At 42.0% G+C, this 27,208-nt stretch overlaps 1 protein-coding gene across 2 annotated transcripts in view; it reads right to left on the reverse strand.

The window, feature by feature from the left end:
• Window positions 1-4,527: 4,527 nt before the first annotated feature.
• Window positions 4,528-27,208, reverse strand: part of mthfr (methylenetetrahydrofolate reductase (NAD(P)H)) — a 56,821-nt gene continuing 34,140 nt past the window's right edge. For both annotated transcript variants that reach the window (XM_051949365.1, XM_051949366.1), the window contains 7 exons: window positions 24,886-25,136; window positions 13,070-13,204; window positions 12,709-12,889; window positions 8,869-9,051; window positions 8,662-8,763; window positions 6,671-6,790; window positions 4,528-5,264 (listed from right to left, as the gene is read on the reverse strand). In XM_051949365.1, coding sequence (XP_051805325.1) covers window positions 5,043-5,264; window positions 6,671-6,790; window positions 8,662-8,763; window positions 8,869-9,051; window positions 12,709-12,889; window positions 13,070-13,204; window positions 24,886-25,136 — 1,194 coding nt within the window. In that variant the 3' untranslated portion in view covers window positions 4,528-5,042. The remainder of the gene's footprint in view (window positions 5,265-6,670; window positions 6,791-8,661; window positions 8,764-8,868; window positions 9,052-12,708; window positions 12,890-13,069; window positions 13,205-24,885; window positions 25,137-27,208) is intronic.

Here is a 27,208-nt window from a genome sequence, read left to right on the forward strand (position 1 = left end):
CTGTTATAGGTCTAGGCTGCCAGGGGACCTCTCTTGATGCACTGAGCCCTTCTCTATCTACCTTTATATTGTGTTTGTGTATATACACACGTGGACAAATTGTTGGTACCCCTCAGTTAAAGAAGGAAAAACCCACAATTCTCACTGAAATCACTTGAAACTCACAAAAGTAACAATAAATAAAAATTTATTGAAAATTAAATAATCAAAATCAGCCATCACTTTTGAATTGTTGATTAACATAATTATTTAAAAAAACAAACTAATGAAATAGGGCTGGACAAAAATGATGGTACCCATAACTTAATATTTTGTTGCACAACCTTTTGAGGCAATCACTGCAATTAAACGATTTCTGTATTTGTCAATGAGCGTTCTGCAGCTGTCAACAGGTATTTTGGCCCACTCCTCATGAGCAAACAGCTCCAGTTGTCTCAGGTTTGATGGTGTCTTCTCCAAATGGCATGTTTCAGCTCCTTCCACATATGTTCAATGGGATTCAGATCTGGGCTCATAGAAGGCCACTTTAGAATAGTCCAACGCTTTTCTCTCAGCCATTCTTGGGTGTTTTTGGCGGTGTGTTTTGGATCGTTGTCCTGTTGGAAGACCCATGACCTGCGACTGAGACCGAGCTTTCTGACACTAAGCAGCACATTTCTCTCCAGAATGCCTTGATAGTCTTCAGATTTCATCGTACCTTGCACACTTTCAAGACACCCTGTGCCAGATGCAGCAAAGCAGCCCCAAAACATTACTGAGCCTCCTCCATGTTTCACCGTAGGGACAGTGTTCTTTTCTTCGTATGCTTGGTTTTCGAGTCTATGAACATAGAGTTGATGTGCCTTACCAAAAAGCTCCAGTTTGGTCTCATCTGTCCAAAGGACATTCTCCCAGAAGCTTTGTGGCTTGTCAACATGCATTTTTGCAAATTCCAGTCTGGCTTTTTTATGAGTTTTTTTCAGCAGTGGTGTCCTCCTTGGTCGTCTCCCATGAAGTCCACTTTGGCTCAAACAACGACGAATGGTGCGATCTGACACTGATGTACCTTGGCCTTGGAGTTCACCTTTAATTTCTTTGGAGGTTGCTCTGGGCTCTTTGGATACAATTCCAACGATCCGTCTCTTCAATTTGTCATCAATTTTCCTCTTGCGGCCACGTCCAGGGAGGTTGGCTACTGTCCCGTGGGTCTTGAACTTCTGAATAATATGAGCCACTGTTGTCACAGGAACTTCAAGCTGTTTAGAGATGGTCTTATAGCCTTTACCTTTAAGATGTTTGTCTATCATTTTTTTTCGGATGTCCTGGGACAATTCTCTCCTTCGCTTTCTGTTGTCCATGTTCAGTGTGGTACACACCTTTTCACCAAACAGCAGGGTGACTACTTGTCTCCCTTTAAATAGGCAGACTGACTGATTATGAGTTTGGAAACACCTGTGATGTCAATTAAATGACACACCTGAGTTAATCATGTCACTCTGGTCAAATAGTTTTCAATCTTTTATAGAGGTACCATCATTTTTGTCCGGGCCTGTTTCATTAGTTTGTTTTTTTAAATAATTATGTTAATCAACAATTCAAAAGTAATGGCTGTTTTTGATTATTTAATTTTCAATAAATTTTTATTTATTGTTACTTTTGTGAGTTTCAAGTGATTTCAGTGAGAATTGTGGGTTTTCCTTCTTTAACTGAGGGGTACCAACAATTTTGTCCACGTGTGTATATATATATATATATATATATATAAGTATTGCTCATAATCGTCAGTAAACCATTTACTGAAAGGGAGACGCTTCTTATAAATTTAAATCTGAAACTGAACATAACCTGCTCTTGACCAGGTTAACTTCACAGCATCACTTACCATGGAAATCTAGCAGGTTGAAACAGAGCCACCTCCGTGATACTAAAAACTCTGACTTTTGACTGAACATACAGTACCTGCTAGCCCATTAACCTGGCTTTGTAGTCCAGCCCTCTGGTGTCTTACAGTTTACTCATCCCCACGAAGTTATTCAAAACAGTGTGAACTGAGCCAACACTATGTCCATGGTTTCTGCTACGTGTTGGAAAAATGCCTATCATTTTTGGTCATACAGTGAATAGCTCCACTTGATCATCTGTGGTCACAGATTTTGGTCATCCTGATCACATCATGGGCTGCACAGTAGGGAAGTGGTTAGCACTTTCACCATGCAGCAAGAAGATCCCTGGTTCAAATCCCAGCCTGGGGATCTTTCTGCATGGAGTTTGCATGTTCTCCCTGTGCATGCGTGGGCTTCCTCCCAAATATGCTGAGATTAACTGATGACTCTAAATTAATTGTATATAGTATACAGTCAAGCCAAAAAAATGAGTTATGCCGCTTGTTTTCAGGTAAGGCAGAGAACATTTTGAAGTAAGCTTGTATTTTCACGATATGATCATTTATAATCACATCTTTGGGAGAAATAAAAAAACTAGAGGCAGTATACATTTTGAAGATGGGGGAGGTGTTACCGCTCAGTCTACGTAATAAGCTTTTTCCTTGATCTCTATTGGAGGAAACTCTGTTATGGACAGACCACTGACAAAAAGACAACACTAGAAAGTAGTACTGAGTAACACTCTACAGTTATGTTTAGTTGGCAGTCATAGTTAGATCAAGTTGCATGTTAAGTTGTTTGATGAGTTGAATTACTCAATGTAGGGAAAATCCCCACCATGTTACCTGGCTCGTATACAGGTCCTTCTCAAAAAATTAGCATATTGTGATAAAGTTCAGTATTTTCTGTAATGTACTGATAAACATTAGACTTTCATATATGTTAGATTCAATACACACAACTGAAGTAGTTCAAGCCTTTTATTGTTTTAATATTGATGATATTGGCCAAAAAGTAAAGAAAAACAAAAAATCCCTATCTCAAAAAATTAGCATATTATGAAAAGGTACTCTAAACGAGCTATCAACCTAATCATCTGAATCAACGAGTTAACTCTAAACACCTGCAAAACATTCCTGAGACCTTTAAAAACTCCCAGCCTGGTTCATTACTAAAAACCGTAATCATGGGTAAGACTGCCGACCTGACTGCTGTCCAGAAGGCCATCATTGACACCCTCAAGCAAGAGGGTAAGACACAGAAAGAAATTTCTGAGCGAATAGGCTGTTCCCAGAGTGCTGTATCAAGGCACCTCAGTGGGAAGTCTGTGGGAAGGAAAAAGTGTGGCAGAAAACGCTGCACAACTACAAGAGGTGACCGGACCCTGAGGAAAATTGTGGAGAAGGGCCGATTCCAGACCTTGGGGGACCTGCGGAGACAGTGGACTGAGTCTGGAGTAGAAACATCCAGAGCCACCGTGCACAGGCGTGTGCAGGAAATGGGCTACAGGTGCCGCATTCCCCAGGTCAAGCCACTTTTGAACCAGAAACAGCGGCAGAAGCGCCTGACCTGGGCTCCAGAGAAGCAGCACTGGACTGTTGCTCAGTGGTCCAAAGTACTTTTTTCGGATGAAAGCAAATTTTGCATGTCATTCGGAAATCAAGGTGCCAGAGTCTGGAGGAAGACTGGGGAGAAGGAAATGCCAAAATGCCTGAAGTCCAGTGTCAAGTACCCACAATCAGTGATGGTCTGGGGTGCCATGTCAGCTGCTGCTGGTGGTCCACTGTGTTTTATGAAGGGCAGGGTCAATGCAGCTGGCTAGCAGGAGATTTTGGAGCACTTCATGCTTGCATCTGCTGAAAAGCTTTATGGAGATGAAGATTTCATTTTTCAGCATGACCTGGCACCTGCTCACAGTGCCAAAACCACTGGTAAATGGTTTACTGACCATGGTATTGCTGTGCTCAATTGGCCTGCCAACTCTCCTGAACTGAACCCCATAGAGAATCTGTGGGATATTGTGAAGAGGAAGTTGAGAGTCACCAGACCCACCACTGTGGATAAGCTTAAGGCCGCTATCGAAGCATCCTGGGCCTCCATAACACCTCAGCAGTGCCACAGGCTGATTGCCTCCATGCCACGCCGCATTGAAGCAGTCATTTCTGCAAAAGGATTCCCAACCAAGTATTGAGTGCATAAGTGAACATAATTATTTGAAGGTTTACTTTTTTGTATTAAAAACACTTTTCTTTTATTGGTCGGATGGAATATGCTAATTTTTTGAGATAGGGATTTTTTGTTTTTCTTTACTTTTTGGCCAGTATCATCAATATTAAAACAATAAAAGGATTGAACTACTTCAGTTGTGTGTAATGAATCTAACATATATGAAAGTCTAATGTTTATCAGTACATTACAGAAAATACTGAACTTTATCACAATATGCTAATTTTTTGAGAAGGACCTGTATACTGTCATTTCCTCTCTATGACCTGGTCTTTGTAGCTGAAGTTATGTAGTGGTAGTGTGTACTTAATGGACAGAGGTGCTGGATGTCACATATAAGCAACAAATACTAACTGGATTAAAAAAAAAACCTATTCAATACTGAAGTAGTCAGAACAAATAAATGTGATGCACATTTAAAACATATCAAGCCAGCAGGTAAATAGTGCAATTGTTTACTTTTCCTGTTAAGGAATCAACATGAGGAGAAAAGGGATTCTCATGCAAGCAGACCTTATCTATTTCTTAAGTACAACACTACTACTAGATTCTCACTCATAGTCTTATACACCATAAAAACCATTAGCATTCTGTATTTCAAACAGACAACTTGAATTAAAAACACGTTACATATGGGAAGGTTGTTTTGTCATAATTAAACTCTAAAAGGTCAAAGCCAAATCTGTAAGAGCACAAGTGTAGCTTATCGACCAGAAATGCTGTAGAGGATTAAGTTACTCATCAGAAATATTCAGTTTCATTACCACAACGTTTCCCATTCACTCAAATGTTTAAAAAAAGAAATCTATAAAAAAATCTGTAAAAATACTGTGAATTACACTTAGCAGTACAAAGTGCGTATTGTAAATAGCAGATTTTTTTTTAAATGCATAAAATATCAACTGTTTCATAGTGTTTCATCTTTCCTTAACACCTTGTTGAAAATAATTTCTTTTACTCAGAGACTGCTCCATCGTTGAGTGGCTCCGGAGGCGCATCGAGCAGCTCAAACATGTCATCAATGACCTGCCACAGACAGTTCTCTAGTGGAAAGTCATTGTCTACCAGATTGACCAGGAAGTAATTGTCATGAATATACTTTATGATCATCCGTGATGGAGACTCGTCTTCATAGAGCTTGGCCCACTGCTCAATCCACAAGGCAAACGCCTCGTCCTGGGGAAACATGAGGACAGAGTGGATTAGTCAGAGGAGACTAACGTTCTGCATAGTTCTTCAAATTGCCAACAATAGGTGGCTTTCGACTGCAGAACCTTGGGGCAGGTGTGGGGTCACACCAACAAATACAAGAACAGCCTTCTAACAGTCTTTCCAGTAGAAGCAGCTTTGACAACAAGTAGTTACTGGACATAACTGCAGTTTTACGAATATAGCAGATATACAACAATGGAGATTTGTTATGGTATCCTTTGTGGTGGGTTTCATACTGTTAATGGTGATATTAGAGAAAAAAAGACAGCTACTCGATAAGGACATAAAGAGTGGAAAAAAATGGCCCTTGTTCTCCATGAATTTAACTAGCACTGTCTTCTTCACTGTCACCTAATCAGTATTTTTTGTTGTACTCAGAAGTACTTTGCCTGGAATAGACACTCTTCTCCTCTGGAAACTCCCCTGAGGTATGTTCTATAGGGAACGGTTTTGTTGATTCTAACACAAACAAGTGTTCAGGTCACCCTGTAACAGCTCACAAGTTCTCGCAGTGGAAAATGGCTTATTGACTCTTGACAAAAACTTTATTTTATTGCAACTTCAGAGTTTTTATAAAATGGACTTTGCAAAACTTTCTGCAGTAATAAGTCAAACTTGTGATTGTTCATAGTGACTCTGAATTTGGGAGTAACTCAAAGAGTTCTCCCTGAGAGCAGACAGAAACAAGCATTCAAACTCTATCCTGTAGCTCCGGATGTTATTACCTGTATTACAAGTCATACTAAAAACTAACTTCTCACTTTGTCATTATTTCTTTCAAATTAAAGTGGGAATATAAGACTGAAAGGATGTGATTATATGATAGTGTAGTACTACAGAAATACAACCCACTATGTGAATTGTTTATCGAGAAAAATGATATTCAAGCTATGGATTCATTTTTGTTTATATGAGAAAGTTACCAAAGTAGTGACTGTGTATGGTTGTCAGATAAAAGTGGGACTATTCTGCATTTCAGATGTTACTGTGGTCTAATAAACCAGAAAACTGCTAAACTAATGTTCTTGAGAAAAGAAACTGGCTTTGCTATGATCTATGTATCATGATGTTGGCATTTCCCAAAATGTTTAATTATCCTTTGAGTACAGTTCCACATAATACAAAAATGCAAAACCATTGTCACAAGTTATGAGGCTCAGATAACAAATTCTTGGGCAATGAAACAAAAACAATTCCAATCACATTTTTGACTTTTCCAATTTACAGCTACAAAAACATGAAACTAGCACATGGTTGAACCATTCCCGAATTCTCGCACACAAACAGCACACAAACAGGACACAAACAGGACACAAACAGGACACAAACAGGACACAAACAGGACACAAACAGGACAATCTCTATTATACCTTCCAGGACATAAAGCTGACTGGGTCCACGACAGTAGGCTGAACAATCTCCCTGCCAGGGAAGATTCCCCATGTCACAGCATTAGGCTGCATGTCAGGGGCATTGGTCAGGTTACGGCCCTGCAATATTTATTGACATATTAATCATATATACTGGTGCTATTTGCATCTCAAAAATCTGAATGTCATGAAAAGTTAGTATTTTCCATCAGTTTTTTAAGAAAATAAAAATTGTATATATTCTAAATTCATTTCACATAAGTGAAATATTTTAAGCCATCTTTTGTTGGTGACTCTTGATGCACTGACACCAGCCTCAACCCTTGTGAAGCTACTCCAAGTTCTTGAATTGATTTTTCTTGACAATCCTCTTAAGTCAGTAGTCGTCTCTGTTGCTTGTGCCCCTTTTCCAACCACACTTTCAGTTCCCTTTCAGTCAACTTTCCATTGATATGCTTTTCTAAGTAACTAGAAGCTTTCTTAAAGCTTAATTTTTATGCATTATACCTGCTTTTTTTTTTTTCCGTTAGTCTAAGTTTTTAGCTTCAGTGTTTCCTCGTGGGAGGCCTCCACACTAGGATGTATGCCCGGTCTGCCCACGGGGGGCGTTGCCCTGGAGGCCTCCTGGGCCCGAGGGACTGGGGCGGCTCTGCATTAAGTGCGGGGTCTGCCCCTGTCCATCGGCGTCTGGGTGGTCTCTGTGGCGGCGCTCCCGGTGGCTGTAGGCTGTGGCGCTTCTTGGTGTGGTGGGCTCCCATAAGGTAACCTGGCAATAGCCAGATTAATAATTGTGTAGTACTTGATAGTACTCCACAATATCAATCTGGGACCGCTCCATGTAAATCCGTTCGGAGGAAAGAGGCACGGATTGGACAATGCAACAGGATGTCCTGCCTCTGACAGGTTTGTTTTTAGCCAATCGCAGGATCTTCACAACGAGCGGAGCCAATTGGTAGATTAAACTCTTACCAAAACCCGTTGGTAAAAAAGCACAAACATCTTTACGATCCAGAAATGCGCAAAGAGCCTCTCGTTCTTCCTTCAAAGAAGCAATACCAGATTCGGCTAAAACTGACTTAATAGCAGCATCTACACGATCGTTGTCCTCCGTTGCCATGTTTGTTTTGATCTACTGGCGCTTGGTGTCGTCTAGAGTGCTGTCGTCGTCACACCCGGATATCCTGCCCCACACACGAATACTGCTGCGTGATTGGCCCGTGCCAACTTGGCTCTGTCCGAACAGTGAAAGCGGGAGCGGTACAAGATGCTTTCTTGAGAGATTTGTGAACTCACAAATATCGCGAGAAATCAACTTGCTGGCAAGGTTACCCATAAGGTGTTTCCCCACATGGTTCCTCAGTGCCCTGCCATGTCTCAGCACCGTGTGTGTGTGTTTTGTGAGTGTGTGTGTGAGCACATGTGTGTATATATCTGGAAGCGGGATATTGTCGGTTATATTATGCTTTTATTCTCTCTGTTGTTGTATTCTTTTATTTTGTGAAGCACTTTGTGTTGCATTTTAAATGGATGAAAAGTGCTATATAAATAAAGTTTGATTTGATTTGATTTGATACAGCACTCTGTCAACAGCCAGCCTTTTCAGCAGTAAACTTCTGTGGCTCCTTGTGGAGAGTGTTGACGCTTATCGTCTGGACAACATTCAAATGAGCAGTCTTACCCGTAATGTGGCTGCATATACTGAACACATTGAGATATTGGATTTCTGATTTTCATGAGCTATAAGCTATATACTCTTCCAAATTAAGACAAACCAAAAGGCTTGAAATATTTCACTTAAGGTGAAATATTTGAAATATTTCAACTTAAGTGAAATATTTCACTTAAGGTGAAATGAGTTTAGAATGTATAGAATTTGTCTCAAATAACTGATGGAAAATATTAAACTTTTTCACAATGTTCTAATTTTTTCTGATGCCCTAGTATAGTAGCATATAAACATGACATGACATGGGCTTTCTGTTTAAACTTACGTGCACATTAACAATGTGGTAGTTGACACGTGGCTCATACTTCTTCAGCACTTTAAGGAGAGCTGTCACATTTTCACTAGAGGTGAAGAACTCCAGATAGGCCTGTTGGATACAAAATAAGACTGAACACCAATACGTCAGACAAAAATCGGTACACTCCTGTACTACTGTATCTCAAGGCACAAACAAGACGGACAGTGTTCCTGCCTTCTGAAAGACGTAGCCCCCTGCAGGTCCCCAGCCTACTATAGGGTCTGTGGAGGGTTTGCCGTTGATGTTGGGCTGAGAGTTGATGGTGAGGACTCCTCGCTTGTTCACCTTCTCCAGCTCATCCTTCAACAGGTTGGTCTCGGTGGCAAGAGGCTCATCGTTCCATGGCAAACACAACACCTAGCAGAAGAGAAAGCCATAGCCTTTATTCAGCATGCATTAAAAATACACCTTCAAAATAAAAGCCTGGAGGGAAATGTGATTTTAACATTAGCAAAACAAAGGCTTGCCAGAATTGATGAACTCATCAACAGAGCTTTATAGGAGTAATTTACATGCGATTTGGTATAAATACATAACGTGAACATGCATAACACATGCCTTTGCTCAGCACAAGGTGATTTTTATTAAAGATTTCATCCGTTGGAAATGATTTGTCAACTGAGCAGCCTTTGCGGAGTACTGCGCTCTCTGAGTGCTTTTTATGTTATGATACTGTGGTAGCGTCTGCTATTCTATGCAGTGGTCTGCTGGGGAGTGGGGAGCACTGAAAGGGACAGAGAAAGACTGAACAGACTGCTCAAGAGGACCGGTTCTGTCCTGGACTGCCCCCTTGACTCCATACAGGAGGTGGGTGAGAGGAGGGTGTTGGCAAAGCTCATTTTCAGCATGGACAATCCTACTCTGCCACTGCATGACACTGTGGGGTCTCTAAGCAGTTCCTTCAGCAGCACACTCACCTGCCCCACAAGGAGCGCTATCGCAGGCCATTCATTCCATCTGTTGTAAGACTGTATAACATCGGCATCACTGGCTGATGTTAACATAAACTGGACTATATAATATCATCTTAAACCATGGTAAAATCTTGCACTACTAGCATTTTTTGCACTTTTACAGGTACATTTATTCCACAAGCCACTTTATGCTGATGTCACTTATCGTGTAGTAGTGTACTGTATTTATTACTGCCCAGCAAAACTGTGTTTGCCGGAAGGTATTGTTTTCATCAAGGTATTGTTTTGCGGCAGCAAACGCCGATGGACAGCTTAAATCGTCATGAATCCGCCGAATTTCCATGGGAATTTAAAGAATGTCCGGCGGCCGAAGCGGCGGGCTGGACATAGCGTTCGGTTGTTGTCATAGTTACGGTAATGCCGTGCCGCTATCTCACAATGATAAAGAAATCTTTAGGAAATCCATACATCCAGACTATAAGTTGCATCACTGCCAAAATCTAATCAGGTGGTCCTTGTGTCATTTCACACCTTCCCTTAAAAATTCATCCAAGTCCGTTTGTCTATTTTTGAGTAATGTTGCACACAGACAAACATATGCCAATCATCGTGTAACTCCGCCGCATACCTTGGCGGAGTAGTAAAATAAATAGTTTTGGTCCAAGGACTGACCTCTGAAGCACAACACATTTTATAATATGAATCAGATTTTACATTATCTATCTGCACATACTTCTTCCTATTTTCTAAGTAACTAGAAATACATGAACATGATACCCCTCTGACGCCATATTTACTCAGTTTTTTCAAAAGCATACTGTGATCTGTTGTATCAAAAGCCTTTTTAAGACCAACAAAGATGCTTACAAAATAATGTTTTTGTTTCTGTCATTCAAATGCAATGCCCTAAGTTTATGGTAAATCAAGGGTAATTTATATTGATTTAAGAGGAATTTTAAAAAAAAGTATTTACACTAGTGTAGTAATAGCTTTATTTCTTGCACATGAGGTATGTGGCTGATTTAAAACAATTTAATTTATGTGATTAATTTCATTTATATAATTTTTAGGGCTGGGAATTTAATTTAATTAATTACTACATAAAAATAATGTGCTAAAAAAAAAAATAATGCATTTAATCACACCTTTCTCAGTTCCCTAATTTCTGGCACACTGGTAACACTGATGCAGACTCCAGTCCGTTAGGTGGTGGTAATACACTTAAACTTTGTACACACTCCACATTGAGTGGATCAGTGCAGAAATGTGGGACCAACATGGAGGTTCGGCCACAAACTTTCTCTTTTAATACGAAAATTGTATAGCGAAAAGCATTTCTGAAAGCATTTGAGGTGAGAAATAAGCTGCTGAATCCTTGTTTTCGTTCAATGACGGCTAGTTTAGACACTTTACAAAAGCTTTGTGATGTGTCAGACTTCTGCCGTCCTCACTGCATTTGCATAGATGAAGCTACTTTATGTAAATGAGCTCTGGGGCAACACACCATACATTAGCTATGACAGTCCTGATACAGGCAAACCAGCCCACAATAGACCACTTTTCGAACCATTGAAAGTGCTTGAGTTTAGATAGTCTTAAAATGTTGAGTATAATCGCTATAATTATACTTTGAGTTTGCAGTAATCTGTGAATGTAGCAGACTGATGAAAAATGCAGACAAATATAAATGAAACAAACATTTTTGTCTGTTCATCGTTTCAGTTGCCAACCTAAATTTATTTGAACTGACAAACTTTGCTAATTGTGTCAAATATTGCTCTTTGACAAAATTGTGATTAAATAATTACAAAGACTATAATCAGATTATGTTTTTTATCGCACCCTTTCACAAATAATTTTGTAATATGTGAAAATTGATGGCTGTGATCATTGCTTCCCAGTACCAGTGCACACACCTTTAATTACCTCTGCCAGGAGGTTATGTAATCACCGGAGTTTGTTTGTCTGTCCGTCTGTGTGTGTGTCTCTGTCTGTCTGTCTGTCTGTCAACAGCATAACTCAAAAAGTCATGGACGGATTTTCACCAAATTTTTACAGGATGTCCGGAAGAGCAAGAGTAAGAACGATTAGATTTTGGAGGTGATCCGAATCACCGTCTGGATCCAGGAATTTTTTGAAGGTCGAAGGACAATTGAGATGGCCGCCAGGACATCCTGTAAAAATTTGGTGAAAATCCGTCCATGACTTTTTGAGTTATGCTGTTAACAGACAGACAGACACACACACATAGACGGACACACAGACGGACAGACAAACGGCATGGCGGAGGTATGTGCTCTCCGAGTGCTTTTCTAGTTGCTTCTTGGGTTATGGGGATAGTGAGTGTGGCTAGCCCGGTCAGCAGTCGGGCATTGAGAGTTTAGCCACATAATTTTTTGAGCTGTTACTTGGAATCATTTAAAATAATTTGGATGTGGATTGCAAAGCGAAGAATTTTGAGAGCGTCAAGGTGTTTCAGTGGTATATGCATGTTAAATATTAATCAGAGTTGGTAGATCTTAATTTTGGACTATAAAGTCTATAAAACATGCCAAATTTTTACTTCAAGAGACACTAATTATCACACTGAAAATTTTCATACTGTTTAAAGTTGAAATTGTTTAACCAATAGCAATGCTAATCACGGTGGGGTATTTATACTCATGCTGTATTAAGGCGCACAATGTTTAAGATAATTGTATTCAAGTAGACCAATATCAGATGAGAATCAAAGGCACATCAGATGGTTATAATTACAACATCATATCTGGATTAGTTGAGCTGTGTGATTAACAACTTGGCACAAGCACACAGCTTGGGTCTAAGGGAAACCCAAAAAATTACCAGTTAGACTAAAGAATACACAGTATCACAGAGTAACGTCAAACCATACGACACTTAGGCAGAGAATGCTTCTGTATGTTTTCCTTGTCCTTCAGCTCTTAATAAACTGGGATTCTGACTGGAGTGTTTTTTCCATCATACGTTACATCGGGAAATCCATATATATAGATAGGATTTTATCTATATAGAAAAAAATGGTCACACAAGAAAAACAAGGTTCAAAATGGTTTCATTTGAGATGTTCAATCTTGTCTACCTTGTGACCACCACGGTTTGGTTGGGCTGTGATGTAGCACGTAAAGATCTCGTTGACACTTTCTTCATTCATCAGCTCCTCACCCCACATCTGCAGCAGAGCATCTTTGGATGATTTGCTCTTCAAGTAGAACAGGTAGTAGTCGTTTAGCTCACCAAAAGCTGGAGATGAGGAGTTTCCCCTGAAGACAACAATAATTCACCATTTTACAGAACTACAAACAGAACTCCATACAATCCTCTCCGTTAATGTAAACTGTTAATAATTTGCTATTTATTTACAGCATAAAATGCATCATCAAGTGAATTGACAGAGGTTTTGTCAAATGACAACTGTTGAATTTGTGTGCAATCAAACCTACCATCTGCCATTGGGGAATTCATCCCAGTCTTGGGTTCTGTAAATGTAGCTCTTGGGCCTGGAGGCCCAAAATATGGGTCGAACATCTTCCACCTTCCGTTTGGGATGTGCACTTACTGCCCAGGGAAGAGGCCGTCTGCCACAGAAATCAAGGTCTGAGACTTTGCATAGTTTTCAGTCATAATGTTAGGAAAGCAAAGAGCAGGGGGCTGTTCTACAAAATTAATTTAACCACCCAAGAAATGCTTTAATATGTGTGGCTTCACAATAACATTTTAACTACATACTTCTAGATGTGGAGGAGCCCATCAACTGTATACAGCATTCATAAGGGATTACAGATGGAAATTAGCATAAAGCTAACTCTGGTGCAATACATCAAATAGCAATATTTATGTTTAATGTTGTACATGGTCCTTTTGAAAATAAACTGATCAATAATAATAATCCAGGGAAGCATATTCAGCTGCAAAAATAAACATAGTACTAGAGAATTACTATTATTTGTTTCCAGCATGGCAATAAATAGGCTGTAATAGAATAAATAAATAATTTCATAAACGGAGGAAGGAGCTGAACATTCGGCTCGCTTCTTAACATCCGACGGTAAAGGGGGTCGGGGGGGGCGAGGCGAATTGACGACATGAATACATCGTCCGACCGGGGGGGGGGGGCTCGGTTTGAGGCGGTGAATATTCGGATCTCAAAATTAATATTTCTATTAATATTGATATTTGTTTATTTAATATTAACCCTTTAAGCTTCAGTCAATTCCAGCCGTTTTCAGTACAAAAAAAAAAAAAAAATCGCTAATATTCTATTTTTAAATAAAAAAATTACGAAAAATACAGGGAATATTGGACGCACATCGCGAGGTGCATTTCCTTGAAAACGACCGATTCATGGATTTTATACCGACTTCAGGACATGTTTTGGACAAAATAGTTTACTGGCTTGTGTTGTCTGGATGTAAAAGGTTGGATTATGGCCGTTTTTTGTGGAATCTTTTTTCTGTGTGTAATAATGAACCCGGAAATGTGAGTCGCGCTGTGTGCGTTGAAGCCGTGTATAGAGAACGGATGGATGAATATTTGTTTTTGTCGGACAAATGTGTTTTTCTCACCCGCTGTGGTAATCGCATCTGAAAGTGGTTTATACCGGCGGATTCATGAGAATCTAAGCTTTCCATCGGCGTATAGTGTTTGTATAATCGTGTTTGCAGCCGTCGGACATTCTTGAAATTCCTATGCAAATTAGTAGGTGTACCGCCGGCAGTACACCTACGACGCACTGAAGCGTAAAGGGTTAATTAATATTAATATTCAGTTACCACCGTCACGACTGAATATTAGGATATTCGGGTCCAGCCCTACTGCAGAGACTGTTGATATTTTTAAAAGAAGGTTAAAGATGCACCTTTTTAATCATGCTTTTAAGTAACCTTTTAAATCCTTCTTAGAACCAACTTAACCCTTTTCAGTCAGGCTTCAGGTGCGACCACTCCACTGAGACTGGACTCCTATCAGTCACGGAATCTCTGCAACTGGCGAGAGCTGCTGGTCAGTCCTCTGTCCTACTGCTGCTCGACTTGTCTGCTGCCTTTGACACCGTGAACCATCAAATCCTCCTCTCCACACTCTCTGAGCTCGGCATCTCAGGTTCTGTCCTGTTGTGGTTCAAGTCCTACCTCACAGGCAGATCCTTCAGAGTATCATGGCGAGGGGAGGTGTCAAGGTCACACGACCTATCAACAGGCATCCCTCAGGGGTCAGTGCTTGGTCCTTTACTCTTCTCTCTGTACACCACCTCACTTGGTGTAGTGATCCGCTCCCATGGCTTCTCCTACCACTGTTATCCTGACGACACTCAGCTTTTCCTCTCTTTTCCACCTGACGACACAACAATTTCAGCTCGGATATCAGCATGTCTGGCTGATATCTCCACATGGATGAAGGAACGGCACCTTCAGCTGAATCTGTCTAAGACTGAACTCATGGTCTTTCCAGCTTGTCCATCTGTTCAGCCTCACATCAGTGTCCAACTTCACTCGAGCCTACTACTGCCCACAAACTCAGCCAGAAACCTGGGTGTCATGATTGATAACCAACTGACCTTTAAGGTTCACGTGGCCTCAGTTTCTCAATCTTGTCGTTATGCCCTCTACAACATCAGGAAGATCAGACCCTTCCTGACCCAACAGGCCACGCAACTTCATGTTCAGGCTCTTGTGATGTCACGCATTGACTACTGCAACTCTCTTCTGGTAGGTCTCCCTGCATGTACAGTCAAATCTCTACAGATGATCCAGAATGCAGCAGCACATCTGGTCTTCAACCAGCCCAAAATAACTCATGTCACTCCCCTGTTTATCTCCCTTCACTGGCTTCCAGTTGCAGCCAGAATCAAATTCAAAACTCTCCTCCTGGCTTACAAAACATTTACAAGAACGGCCCCGGCCTACCTGGATTCCCTGATCCAGGTCTACTCCCCTTCATGCCCACTTCACTCTGCATGTGAGAGACGCCTGGTGCTTCCAGCCCAGCACGGCTCGATATCTCTAGCCAGACTCTTCTCTGTTGTTCCCAAATGGTGGAACAAACTACCAAACTCTGTGCATTCTGCTGAGTCCCTTTTTTACTTTTAAGAGACAATTGAAGACTCAATTGTTCAGAGAACACCTAGGCACTTAATCTGACTCCACCTTAGGGGTAGAATAAGTCAGGTGGTCCAAAACCCTCGATATCTCTAGCCAGACTCTTCTCCTCTGTTGTTCCCAAATGGTGGAACAAACTACCAAACTCTATGCGTTTTGCTGAGTCCCTTTCTACTTTTAAGAGACAATTGAAGACTCAGTTGTTCAGAGAACACTTAGGCACTTAATCTGACTCCACCTTAGGAGTAGAATAAGTCAGGTGGTCCAAAACCCAGCACTTATTTAGCGCTGACAAAGTTAAAAAAAAAAAAAAGCGTGGGGGTGGGGGTGGGCAATTCTTCTGCAACTTGATGGCAACACCTTTGACCAATCACACTTGAAGCACTTTTGTGCTTCAAGTGTGTTCTTGTGTTCTTGTGTTGTACGTCGCTTTGGACAAAAGCATCTGCTAAATGAAATTGTCGAATTGTAGAATGTTCTTATCATTTATGTATTTTTACTCTTAACTTTTCACCTTTTTACTTATCTTACAGGCCTTTTATTCTATCTTGCAGTTTAAAATTTTTATTTTTTTAACTCCAGTGTTTGCTCAGGGGCGTCCCTCCACACTGGGGGTGTATTCGGTCTGCTGCTGGGGGTGCTGTCCGTGCGTCCCTTCGGCCCGGCTAGTTGGGGGGCTCCTTGTCTGTTGGGTCAGGGGGTCCGGGTGCCAGCGCCCCTGATGGGCATGGACTGCGACTCCTCCCAGTGTGAAAGGCCCCAATCATCAGTGCCATGCTTCCCAACTGTCAGTGGTGAGAGTGTGTATGTATGTGTGTGTGTGTGTGTGTGTGTGTGTGTGTGTGTGTGTGTGTGTGTGTTGGGGGGGGGGCATGTGTTTGCATTGGTAGTTGTGTGCATATATGTATATATGGAGGGAGGGACAGATGGGTTTTCTTGTTTTTAAATGTTGTAAAGCACTTTGTGTTGCATTTTAGCTGTATGAAAAGTGCTATATGAATCAAGTTTGATTGATTGATTGATTCTCCCTGATGGTACCAGTTCAAACAGATGGTAGGCAGGGTGTGAGGAGTCTCTGATGAGTTTGTGTGCACACTGCCGGGAACGGGAGGTGAAGATGGTGGTGATATCTGGTAGTGGAACTCCGATAATTTTACCTGCCGTTTTTATGACTCGCTGTATGGCTGCCTGCTCCACCTTCGTGCAGCTGCTGAACCAGACATCCACACAGTAGGTCAGCACACTCTCAGTGGCACACCTATAGAAATTTATCAGCAGTTTCTGTGGTAGCTTCTCTCTCCTCAGCTTTAGAGGCGCTGCTGGGCCTTGCCAATGACTGAGGCGGTGTTGATATCCCAGGATAGTTGCCAGGATAGTTGCTCAGTCCCAGTAAGACCCAGGAACTTGAAGTATGTGACTTGTTCCACCTCCTCTCCATTGATGTATAGTGGATGGTGCTGTCCTGAGTTTCTGAAATCTACAATAATCTCTTTGGTCTTCTTGATGTTAAGGCTGAGATTACAGTATGTTCTACACACCATGAAACCAGATTTTGCACTTCCCTCCTTTATGCAGACATGCTGTAATTGATAAGTCCAAGCACAATAGCGTCATCTGCAAATTTGGCAATATAGTTGGATGGATAGGAGGGACAACAGTCATGTGTGCAGAGTGTGTAGAGAAGTGGACTGAGCAAACATCCTTGTGGGGCACATATGTTGATGGTTATTGCAGAAGATAGATGCTTCCCCAGCCTGATGGTCTGTGTGCGGTTTGAAGGGAAGTCCAGAATCTAGTTTCACAGTGAGGGGTTGATATTTACGTATTGCAGTTTTGTGAGGAGTCTGCTTGGCATGGTGGTGTTAAATGCGGAGCTAAAGTCGAGGAAGACCATCCGTGTGCATGTGTTTTGTTGCTCCAGATGCTCCACTGTAGTGCGGAGCACCATCTTCTGTCGACCTGTTCTCCCTGTAGGCAAACTGATGGTGGCCAAAGGAGGCTAGGATGACAGTTCTGATGTGCTTCAGCACCAGTATCTCCAAGCACTTGTCTGGTCTGTTGTTCAGGCACGTGGCTGCTGCCTGTTTTGGTACAGGGATTATTGTGGATGTTTTAAGGCAGGGAGGGACACATGACAAAGCGAGGGAGCGATTGAAAATGTCTGTGAATACCTCAGTCAACTGATCAGCACAGTCCTTTAGGACCAGGCCTACAACACCATTTGGTTCTGTGGCCGTTCTTGAGTTTGATGTTCTGTTAACAGAGCCTGACCTTGTGTGCACTCAGGATGGGTGTAAACTTGCTGGAGGGAAGTAGCTTCAGCAATGGGTTACTATTATCTCTGTCAAACCAAGCATAAAACAGGTTCAACTCCTCGGTGAGGGAAGGAGAGCTGTTGGCAGAGGGAGATGGTTTTCCTTTCTAGTCAGTGATTGCTCTTATTCCCTCCCACAACTGCCTTGTGTCTATGGAGTTGTTAAAGGGTTTTTCAACCTGCTACTTGTGATTGGCTTTTGCAGAAGTTATGCCATTCTTCAGTGCTGCCCAAGTCACACTGTATGCTGTTGCATCCCCATGTGGTCTAGAGAGCTGCGTACATGCGCGCCGCCATCAATAGAAGTACAACAAGACTTATACATGTATTTTATCGATTACACCAAAGCTTTGGACACAGGAAAACGTCAAGCAATAATCCTGATGCTAAAGGACATAAACATAGATTTAAAGGATTTACAAATGAAAAAAAATCTCTATTGGTAACAATGTGCAGCAGTAAGATTAAACAACGAAACCGGTGAAGAACGACCAGAGAGGACTCAGACAAGGATGTGTGCTGTCACCTGACCTGTTCTCCTTGTACAGCGAAAACATCATGAGGAAAATACAAGGCTTACTGGGAGCATCCTTCGAAGGTTATAACATAAATAACATACGTTATTGTAGATGCAGATGACACAGTGCTGATAGTGAAGAAAACTTGCAGACCATAATATCTATAAATAATAGAGAGCCAAAACAGAAGTAATGACAATTTCAAAGAAGAATGTCATCCCGATCTGCAACATAGAATTAGACGAAGAAATACTAAAGCAGATTCATCGTTTCAAATATCTCTGTTCATAGATGACATTAGATGGGAGATATGGAACAGATATCAGATGTAGTGTAGCGATGGCAAGAACAGCATTTATGAAAATGAAAAATATCCTGACAAATAAGAAAATAGCAGTTAGGATCCATATGAGGAATCTCAGGTGTTACATTCTACCAGTTCTGATGCATGGACGTGAAGCTTGGAACTGAACCTCCGAGGACCTGGCGTCCACATATGTGGACTTCATTTCTTTTTTCAAAAAGAGTGTATTGTTCGTGATAATGACAATGATAAAATAATTAGTTTAATAATAAAGATATCAACAATAATAATAACAATATGAAAATAATATTTATATAATGTAAATGTAATAAAATATAAATGCATACAAAGCAACCCCCCACCCCACCTTGGTCGCTCTGATCATCTTTCTGTTGTGCTGGTGCTTGCTTACAAACCCCTACTGAAGCACAACAGGCCAGTGAAAAAACAAGCCAGTGGCTGGCCAGAGGGTGCATCCTCAGCAATTCAAGACTGTTTTATGAACACTGATTGGGAGGTTTTCAAGACAGCAGCCTCCCAGGGCGATCAGACTGACGTTGAGAAGTATGCTGAGGCAGTGACCAGCTACAGTGCAAAGTGTACAGAGGATATCACTGTAATTAAGACCCTCACTTCACATGGTAATCAAAACCCCTGGATGACTACAGAGGTGTGCTCGCTGCTGACAGCCCAAGATGGATCGTTCAGGGCAAAAGACAGGACTGCTCTTTGCTCAGCCAGGTTTGCGCTCTCAAAAAGGATAAAGGCTGCGAAACGCATTTACGAAGAGAAAATCCAGGAACACCTCTATGACACAGGAAACACCAGGCTGATGTGGTTGGGAGTCCAAGTGTTGACGGATTACAGGACGAGGCAGAGGGTCGACAACAATGATGTTTCTCTTCCAGACAGGCTCAACAACTTCTTTGCATGCTTTGAAGCATCAAACCCGACAGCCAGAGAGACAGTTGGTCCTTCTCCTCCATCTGCCAGGCCATCAATGCAGAAGACACATGGAGGACCCTAACCAGGGTTCACCCGTGAAAAGTGACAGGTCGGACAACATCCCCAGGATTTGTGCTCAGAATCTATGCTGGCAAACTGGCAAATGCATAATGACATCTTTAACATGGACTCAAATGCAACTGAATCTCAACGTCTTTCTAAGACCCGCATCCACTCTACTTCCCATTGGCTATATTAGTTTGGTTGAGAGCAAAAGCTACGTTCCCCTCATTCCATTGGTAGATGAACTCGATTGGCAATGTAGTCCTATCTTTATTTTTCAAGCCAAACGGCGGCGCCACATGCCGGAATCCTGGCAAGGTGCCTGAATACTTAAAGAAAACATACAGTGAAGGTATGTGTCCACTAGATGTGCTTATGTAAACGCGCCGCATCTGAAAATCGCACGCATGGTGGGCGGTCATTAGTGGGCCACAAAATTGTCACATGACAGCACTTGAGCTTCAGTGGGCCACTATATGGTCATGTAACCAGAGGTTTCAGCTTGACAGTCCAGCATATGCGTCGGATAAACACAGCGGCTCGGTCGCAAACGTTCTCTTTTATTTCAAAAACCTTTCAGTCAGAAGTATTTCTGAAAGCATTTGAGGTGAGAAATAAGCTGTACATTAGCTGAATCTGCCCCACTGATGGCTAGTGTAGACAACTGTTTAGACCACAGATTGGTTGGGCACTCCTGCCATAAATAATACAAAAGCTGCGCTGGTTAAAATAGAAGCGTCCCATCAAATTTAAGGACCTGGTTTGTATCGAATGAAGTCTGGGTCTGTCCTCGGATCGCGGTCTGCTATTTCGTGACCTTGGGTCTAGTATGAAGTTGATTAAACAAAGCCTCGATTCAGAGAATTTTACCTCGAGGAACTTTAGTAATTGAATTACTCGAGGAATCATTTCAGCCCTACCGCCACATGTTTCTGGATCCTAGACTTTCTGACCCAGAGACCCCTGTCTGTCCGGGTCGAAAAGAACTTTTCCAGCACTATCATGCTGAGCACTGGATCTCTTCAAGGCTGTGTGCTCAGTCCACTGTTATTTACACTGCTAACAAACGACTGTGCAGCCACACAAGAGGGGACCCAGATCATAAAGTTCACTGACAACACCACAGTGGTGGGACTCATCCATGGAAACGAGGAATCAATGTACATGGATGAAGTGAAACACCTAGAGGGCTGATGCAGAGAGAACAACCTACTGCTCAATGTGGACAAAACAAAGGAGATGATCGTCGACTTTCGGAGGTTACGACCTGAGCATGCACCCCTCAGCATCAGCGGCTGTACAGTACAGAGAATGGGGGACATCAAGTTCCGAGGAGTACAGATCTCGCAGGACCTGAACTGGAAAAAGAACACCTCAGCCATCTTAAAACAGTCCCAGCAGGGACTGCATTTCCTGAGGAAGCTTAAACAAGCCTCTCTCCCCACCAGCATCTCTATTGCTGATCACTGATTTTGCTGCCATACAGGTTGTGTTTTGTGGATGCTGACAGAACTTTAAACATTTTCTCTATTTTCACTGTAACAGGTCAACATATATGGGCAATCTGCTGGTTTAGAATGACATCCACATGTCCTGGTGTTTTTGTGGTCTACAACTGACCTGACAGAAACAGGACCACATTTTTTTCCCTTCACAGAAAACTGGTTAGTTGGTGATTCATACATATTAGGGATGTCACAATCCAATCTCATAGATCATGATTAGGGCAGATAAAGGCCTTTGTAACATTTAATAATTGTATTGGCATGAGTTTAAGTCTGATCCTCTGTGTATATCCACTGTCACACAGGTATCATAAAAGGAGAGCACAATTTGTGTGTGAATAATTTTTAGAACTCAGCAGCATTATCATTCAATGATCAATTAATTAACAACATACATCAAGCACAGATGTCACCTGTGCTAAAGCTTCTACTTTAGAAACAGACATGAGACCTGTGCCACAAAGACTCAGTTACATACACCACTCGGATACTGCAACACTGTCCTCGTAAATCCCAGCTCATCTTAAATGCAGGATCTTTGGTTGGAGGGCTTTAGGCATCACATGAGTCTTTGACATGATGGACAGTTGTTAGTTTAACCCTTACAATGCTCTGTTTGCCAACAAGGAACTGCCCATAGCCGAGATGACAGTGTGCTCAGGTTTCAGTGTTTGATTATGAGAGGCTCCACCCTGGTAGAGCAAACAGGTAATGCAATTTTTTCTTAATGCATTGCAAAGCTAGTCAGTTGGAAATGGTAATTTGTCATTGTAAATATACAGTGAATTGAGTTTAAGAAATTTTATGAACTTGAAGTGTAGGTTATCTAAGACAATAGAGACTATTGTTTATTAAATGAGTCAGATCAGTGATAAAAGAACTTTATCAGGACTTACCTACTGCATATAATTTGAATAAACTTGCTTCTTTTTAGCCTCCAAGCTTTGTTACCACAGAAACTAAACTCATTCTAAAAAGTAGCCATCTCTGTGTGACTCAATTGCCACGGTTACATGGAGATTTTCATTCGGAATTAACTCATTCGGAATCAACTGATTCAGAATTAAAGTTTTGTTCTTCGAGTATACATGGAAATATTAATTCCGAATTACGGTTTAAATGGACCGCACGTTTTTTCCCTTTCCTTAATTCCTCTGTGACACTTGAGCGTTGGAAAGGATTCTGATTAAACAGTGAGTGGACGTGACGTATCCCTGTTTGTTTGTTTTTTTTATATTTTATTTTTTTTGGCCTTTCTTTGGCTTTTTATTCATAGGCATAGTGAAGGAGAGACAGAAAATGGGGGAGAAGAGTCTCGTCAAGACATACAGCAAAGGGCCACGAGCGAGAATTGAACCCAGGCCGCTGCGTCAGGACCAGCCCCTGTACATGGGTCGCCCGCTTAACCTGTTGAGCTACGATTTTAATCGATTTTTGTTGTTTCTTTGCGGTCTGTTTGCTATGGTTAGTGCTAGCCATGCCACACTCCCGTAGCTGCGGGCACTCTTCCCATTCTGTAGGGTGCCTCTGCCAAAGGTGCTGAAAGAGGTTAATTGTGCTGCTACTCTTTGTTTTCACAGTACTTTTGCAAGCCTTGCACATAACTGTAGTTACCTCCGCCAAGGAGGTTATGTGACACCCGGCGTTTGTGTGTCCATCTGTCCGTCTGTCTGTCTGTTAGCAAGATAACTCAAAAACACCTGGGCAGATTCACATGAAATTTTGAGGGGATGTAGACTATGGTAAGAGAAAGAGCTGATTTGATTTTGGTGGCAATCCAGAAAGAATCCTGGATCACTTTGAATTTTTTTAATATGTTTTGGTATGTGATCCAAAATATGACAAAAAACATCATAGGTTAGTATGTCGTCCAACAAATTGGAGCAAGGTGTCCAGATAGCTCAACTGGTTAAGAAGGTGATTTGTAAACAGAACCCTGTCAGAGATGCAGGTTCGATTCCAGCTCATGATCCTTTACTGCATGGGTTTCCTGTTTTCCTCTCTATCCTTGACGGAGGTCTGCACTCTCTGAGTGCTTTTCTAGTTTGCTCTGTGTCAGTCTTTTCAAAGTCGAACCACTTCCATATAATCGATGCAACATGAGGCCCTTTTCTCGTGACCAACTCTTCGTCTACTGTTGTGTCCGCCATGTGAGTGTTTTGGCAGAAGGAGATGAGAGGCGGAAGCAAACGCCAGTGCACAAATCGTGAATAGCAGAAGAAGAATCTGTATTGTTATATATTTAAGCTGGCCTTGATTTTACAATTTGGCAAATTTTCAAATCGTCAGGTTTTAAAAAGGTGAATTAATCGAATTAATTCAATTTATCGCCCAGCCCTAAGTTATTTTTTTGGCTTTATTTTGATAGGTGAAGTGAGAGACTGACAGAAAACAGGGGAGAAGAGTGCAGCAAGACATGCAGCAAAAGGCCACGAGCGGGAATCAAACCCGGGCCACTGCATCAGGAACCAGCCCCTGTAAATGGTTCACCCGCTTAACCGATTGAGCTACATAGGTGCTCTCAGCTTTGCTTTTTATTGTCATTTTGAAACAGCAACTCGACAAAGGTCGCAGAACATATACATCACTACGTCATCGCTATGTGAGGAGCCAAGCATGCGCAGAATGACCGGAATTGAAAGAGGAATAACAGGTCCCATGTAAACCCGCTGAATAGCCAGAATTAACCATTCAATTGTTTGGATAACTCTGTGTGAAATTAAAATTAGGAGTGACATTTCACATGGTACTCTGAATTTCAGCCTGCATTTATGAAGACAGCCACAGTTAAAATACGACTGGAGAATGTTTGCTTTTAATCATTAGCACATGTTTGTATAGTTTAGTTAACTCTGTATATGGGCTGCTAGGAAACATAACAAATCTGGTTAGTGAGGGAAGAACTACAAGCTAAGCAGTCAAATATGTCTCTGTGATGAACATTAACTGAAAGTTTCCACAGATTTATTGTGTTTCTGCTCTTACAAAAAACAACTTATTACTTTTGTGGCAACGAACATTTTTTGCATCAGCTGTGGTGAAATGTAGTCATACTATTTGGTGTTCTTCCCTTGTGTGTTGCTGCAGGTAAGGGACAGAGCTGCTCCGCCCCTGACACGTGGTGTTTTTTGTGTCAGACATACAGACTCTGACAGACAGAACATTGGTTTTGCGATTTAGTAAGTGAAAGTGCGTAGTTGTAGACATATGCATTTAAGACATGTTTTAAGGTGAAAAGATAGAATGTGCAACTTTTTTCATATTTTCTAAAGTACCGACAACATGACCATTGATGGAAGAGCTTATTGATCATCTGGTATTTAAAAATTTCAGCCTGTGGCTCATTTAACAATGGGGCTCGGTATCCATTTCTAGTGAAGATGTCTGTATTTTTCAGCAGAAGTGAACAGGATACTTGTGTCTGTGAGTGAAGTGATTAAGTTGCACTTCTTTCTGAAACCTCCTTTACTACTTTTCACTTTTGATCAAAGCACCAATGCATTTGTTTGACTTACCTGGGGTCTTCTATCCACAGACCAAGCTGTCGAAGCACCTCCATAGTTGCGACCTCTCGATTCAGTGTATAGAAATGGAGGCCTGGTACCTTGCCACTTTCCAGCAGCACACGACACATTTTCACTGCTTGTTGGATTCCATAGTTACGGATGGCAGCATCATTGTCTTTGATGGGCTCGATGACTTTGGTGATGTCCTCTGGTACCTCAAGTTTCGACAGCTTAACGAGCTGACGCAGAGACTGGTATCCCTGGAGATGAAGAGGTTAAATTTAGTTATGTTTCTGTGGACAGTTTAGACTATTTAATAATACTACCTTCCTTAATTTCTACAGCTCAGTTGAGAATAATTGTTTGGCTTGACTGCATGTTAAATTTAGGTAATCTTGAAAGAGACATGAGCAAAAGCTTTCTGTCCAAGTTTGTGCCATACCTAGGCTGGCTACCACCAGCCTGAATCTCAAGTGAGATACAGGCTGGGTACCTGCTATTCATTTTCTTGTAGGGGTGGAGCAGTTTAAAATTTTCCACAGCCGTTGATTGGGCGCTGCATATGTCAGTCAGTCTGGGGCAGTTGAAGCTCACAGCCAATCGTGTCACTGCTAGCCGCTGACGTAAATGCAGAGCGACGGCAGCACCACGAAAAAGAATCATTGCTGTGTTTGCTCATGTGTTTGCTTCTTTCGCCATGTCGCCGGACGATTCTTGCCGTTTATGTAAAGTAAACATGAGGGAAAGTGGACCCCGTGTTTATGCACACTCCACAGATATGTTTGTGTCAAAAACAACGCCGACCATATCAGATAGGTTAGCGATGATGGACCTGATAGTCACCCCGGAGCCGGAGCAGTCAAACAGATGCTGCCAGCGCTGCACCTCCACACTCGGTCGGCTTGAAAAAGACTTTCCTTTATTCAGGCAATGGGAAGAGAACGTCCGGTTAAGCAGCGTATCGAAAAGACAACGTGAACCCACCCCGTCCAAGACACCGAGGACTTTGAAAAAGACCTGCCCAAACCCACCGAGTCCACTAGCTTGTTCCTTCGGAAACACGACAACAAAGGTAACGCTTCTTCTCAAACAACCCATCATGCATTGCGCGTAGTCGCTTAGTGTGCGTCATCGTCTAACTGTCCCTCCCCGTCCTGTGATTGGATCCCTGACTCAGGGACAAATTCAACCCCAGGTCGCCAGACTGCCTAGTAAACGAAATGACAATGAGTGCACAGGCAGTCTGGGTATTCCCAGACTATGCCATACCAGTTTTTCCTGTAAAAGAGTTTCTTTTTGTGCCTGGGGTACAGCTATCGGGTATCTTGTACTCACTCAACATGTCCTGGTGCTCACCAGAAACTATATGTTTATTGATATGACTTTAAAAATAGGCACTTTAACTGCACTTTATGACAGGCATTGCATAGAAAGCACTTTACTAAAATAATATTACTTTAGGGTAGGTTCAACACATCCATCCATCCATTACCTATACACCGCTTAATTCTTAATCCTTATTGGGGTCGCAGGGTAACTGGAGGCAGGGGACACCATAGGCAGGTCGCCAGTCTGTCACAGGGCCACATATACAAACAGTCACACATGCATTCACACCTATGGGCCATTTAGAATTATCAATTAACCTCAGCCTCAGCATATTTTTGGACTGTGGGAGGAAGCCAGATCCACACATGCACAGGAAGAACATGCACAAGGATCACGGGAGGGCCAGGACGTGAACTGGGGATCTTCTAGCTGCAAGGTCACCAAGCCACCGTGCAGCCCCAGGTTGAACCCAGCTAGGATACATTTATTAGGGTCCAAGCACCAAAGGTGCAATTCCTGACCCTTTGGCCAGGAATTTCATGGGTGTGAGCCAAAATGGCTCCATACATCAATCCATTCTCTATACACCGCTTTATCCTCACTAGGGTCACAGGGGGTGCTGGAGTCTATCCCAGCTGACTCGGGTGAAGGCAGGGGACACCCTGGACAGGTCGCCAGTCTGTCGCAGGGCTACATATACAGACAAACAATCACACTCACATTCACACCTACAGGCAATTTAGAGTAACAAATTAACCTCAGCATATTTTTAGACTGTGGAAGGAAGCTGGAGTGCCCAGAGAAAACCCACGCATGCACAGGGAGAACAGGCAAACTCCATGCAGAAAGATCCCAGGCCCACCCCGGGATTTGAACCAGGGATCTTCTTGCTGGACAGATGTAATGACAGAGATTAGATCAATAATGCACCTAGAAATAGATTTTAACTTCAATGCAATTTACCTAGGCAATTTGCCTTCTTCACTGACAAAGTGTGATAGAT

This window comes from Acanthochromis polyacanthus, chromosome 6 (assembly GCF_021347895.1).
Source record: "Acanthochromis polyacanthus isolate Apoly-LR-REF ecotype Palm Island chromosome 6, KAUST_Apoly_ChrSc, whole genome shotgun sequence".
Lineage (NCBI taxonomy): Eukaryota > Metazoa > Chordata > Actinopteri > Pomacentridae > Acanthochromis > Acanthochromis polyacanthus.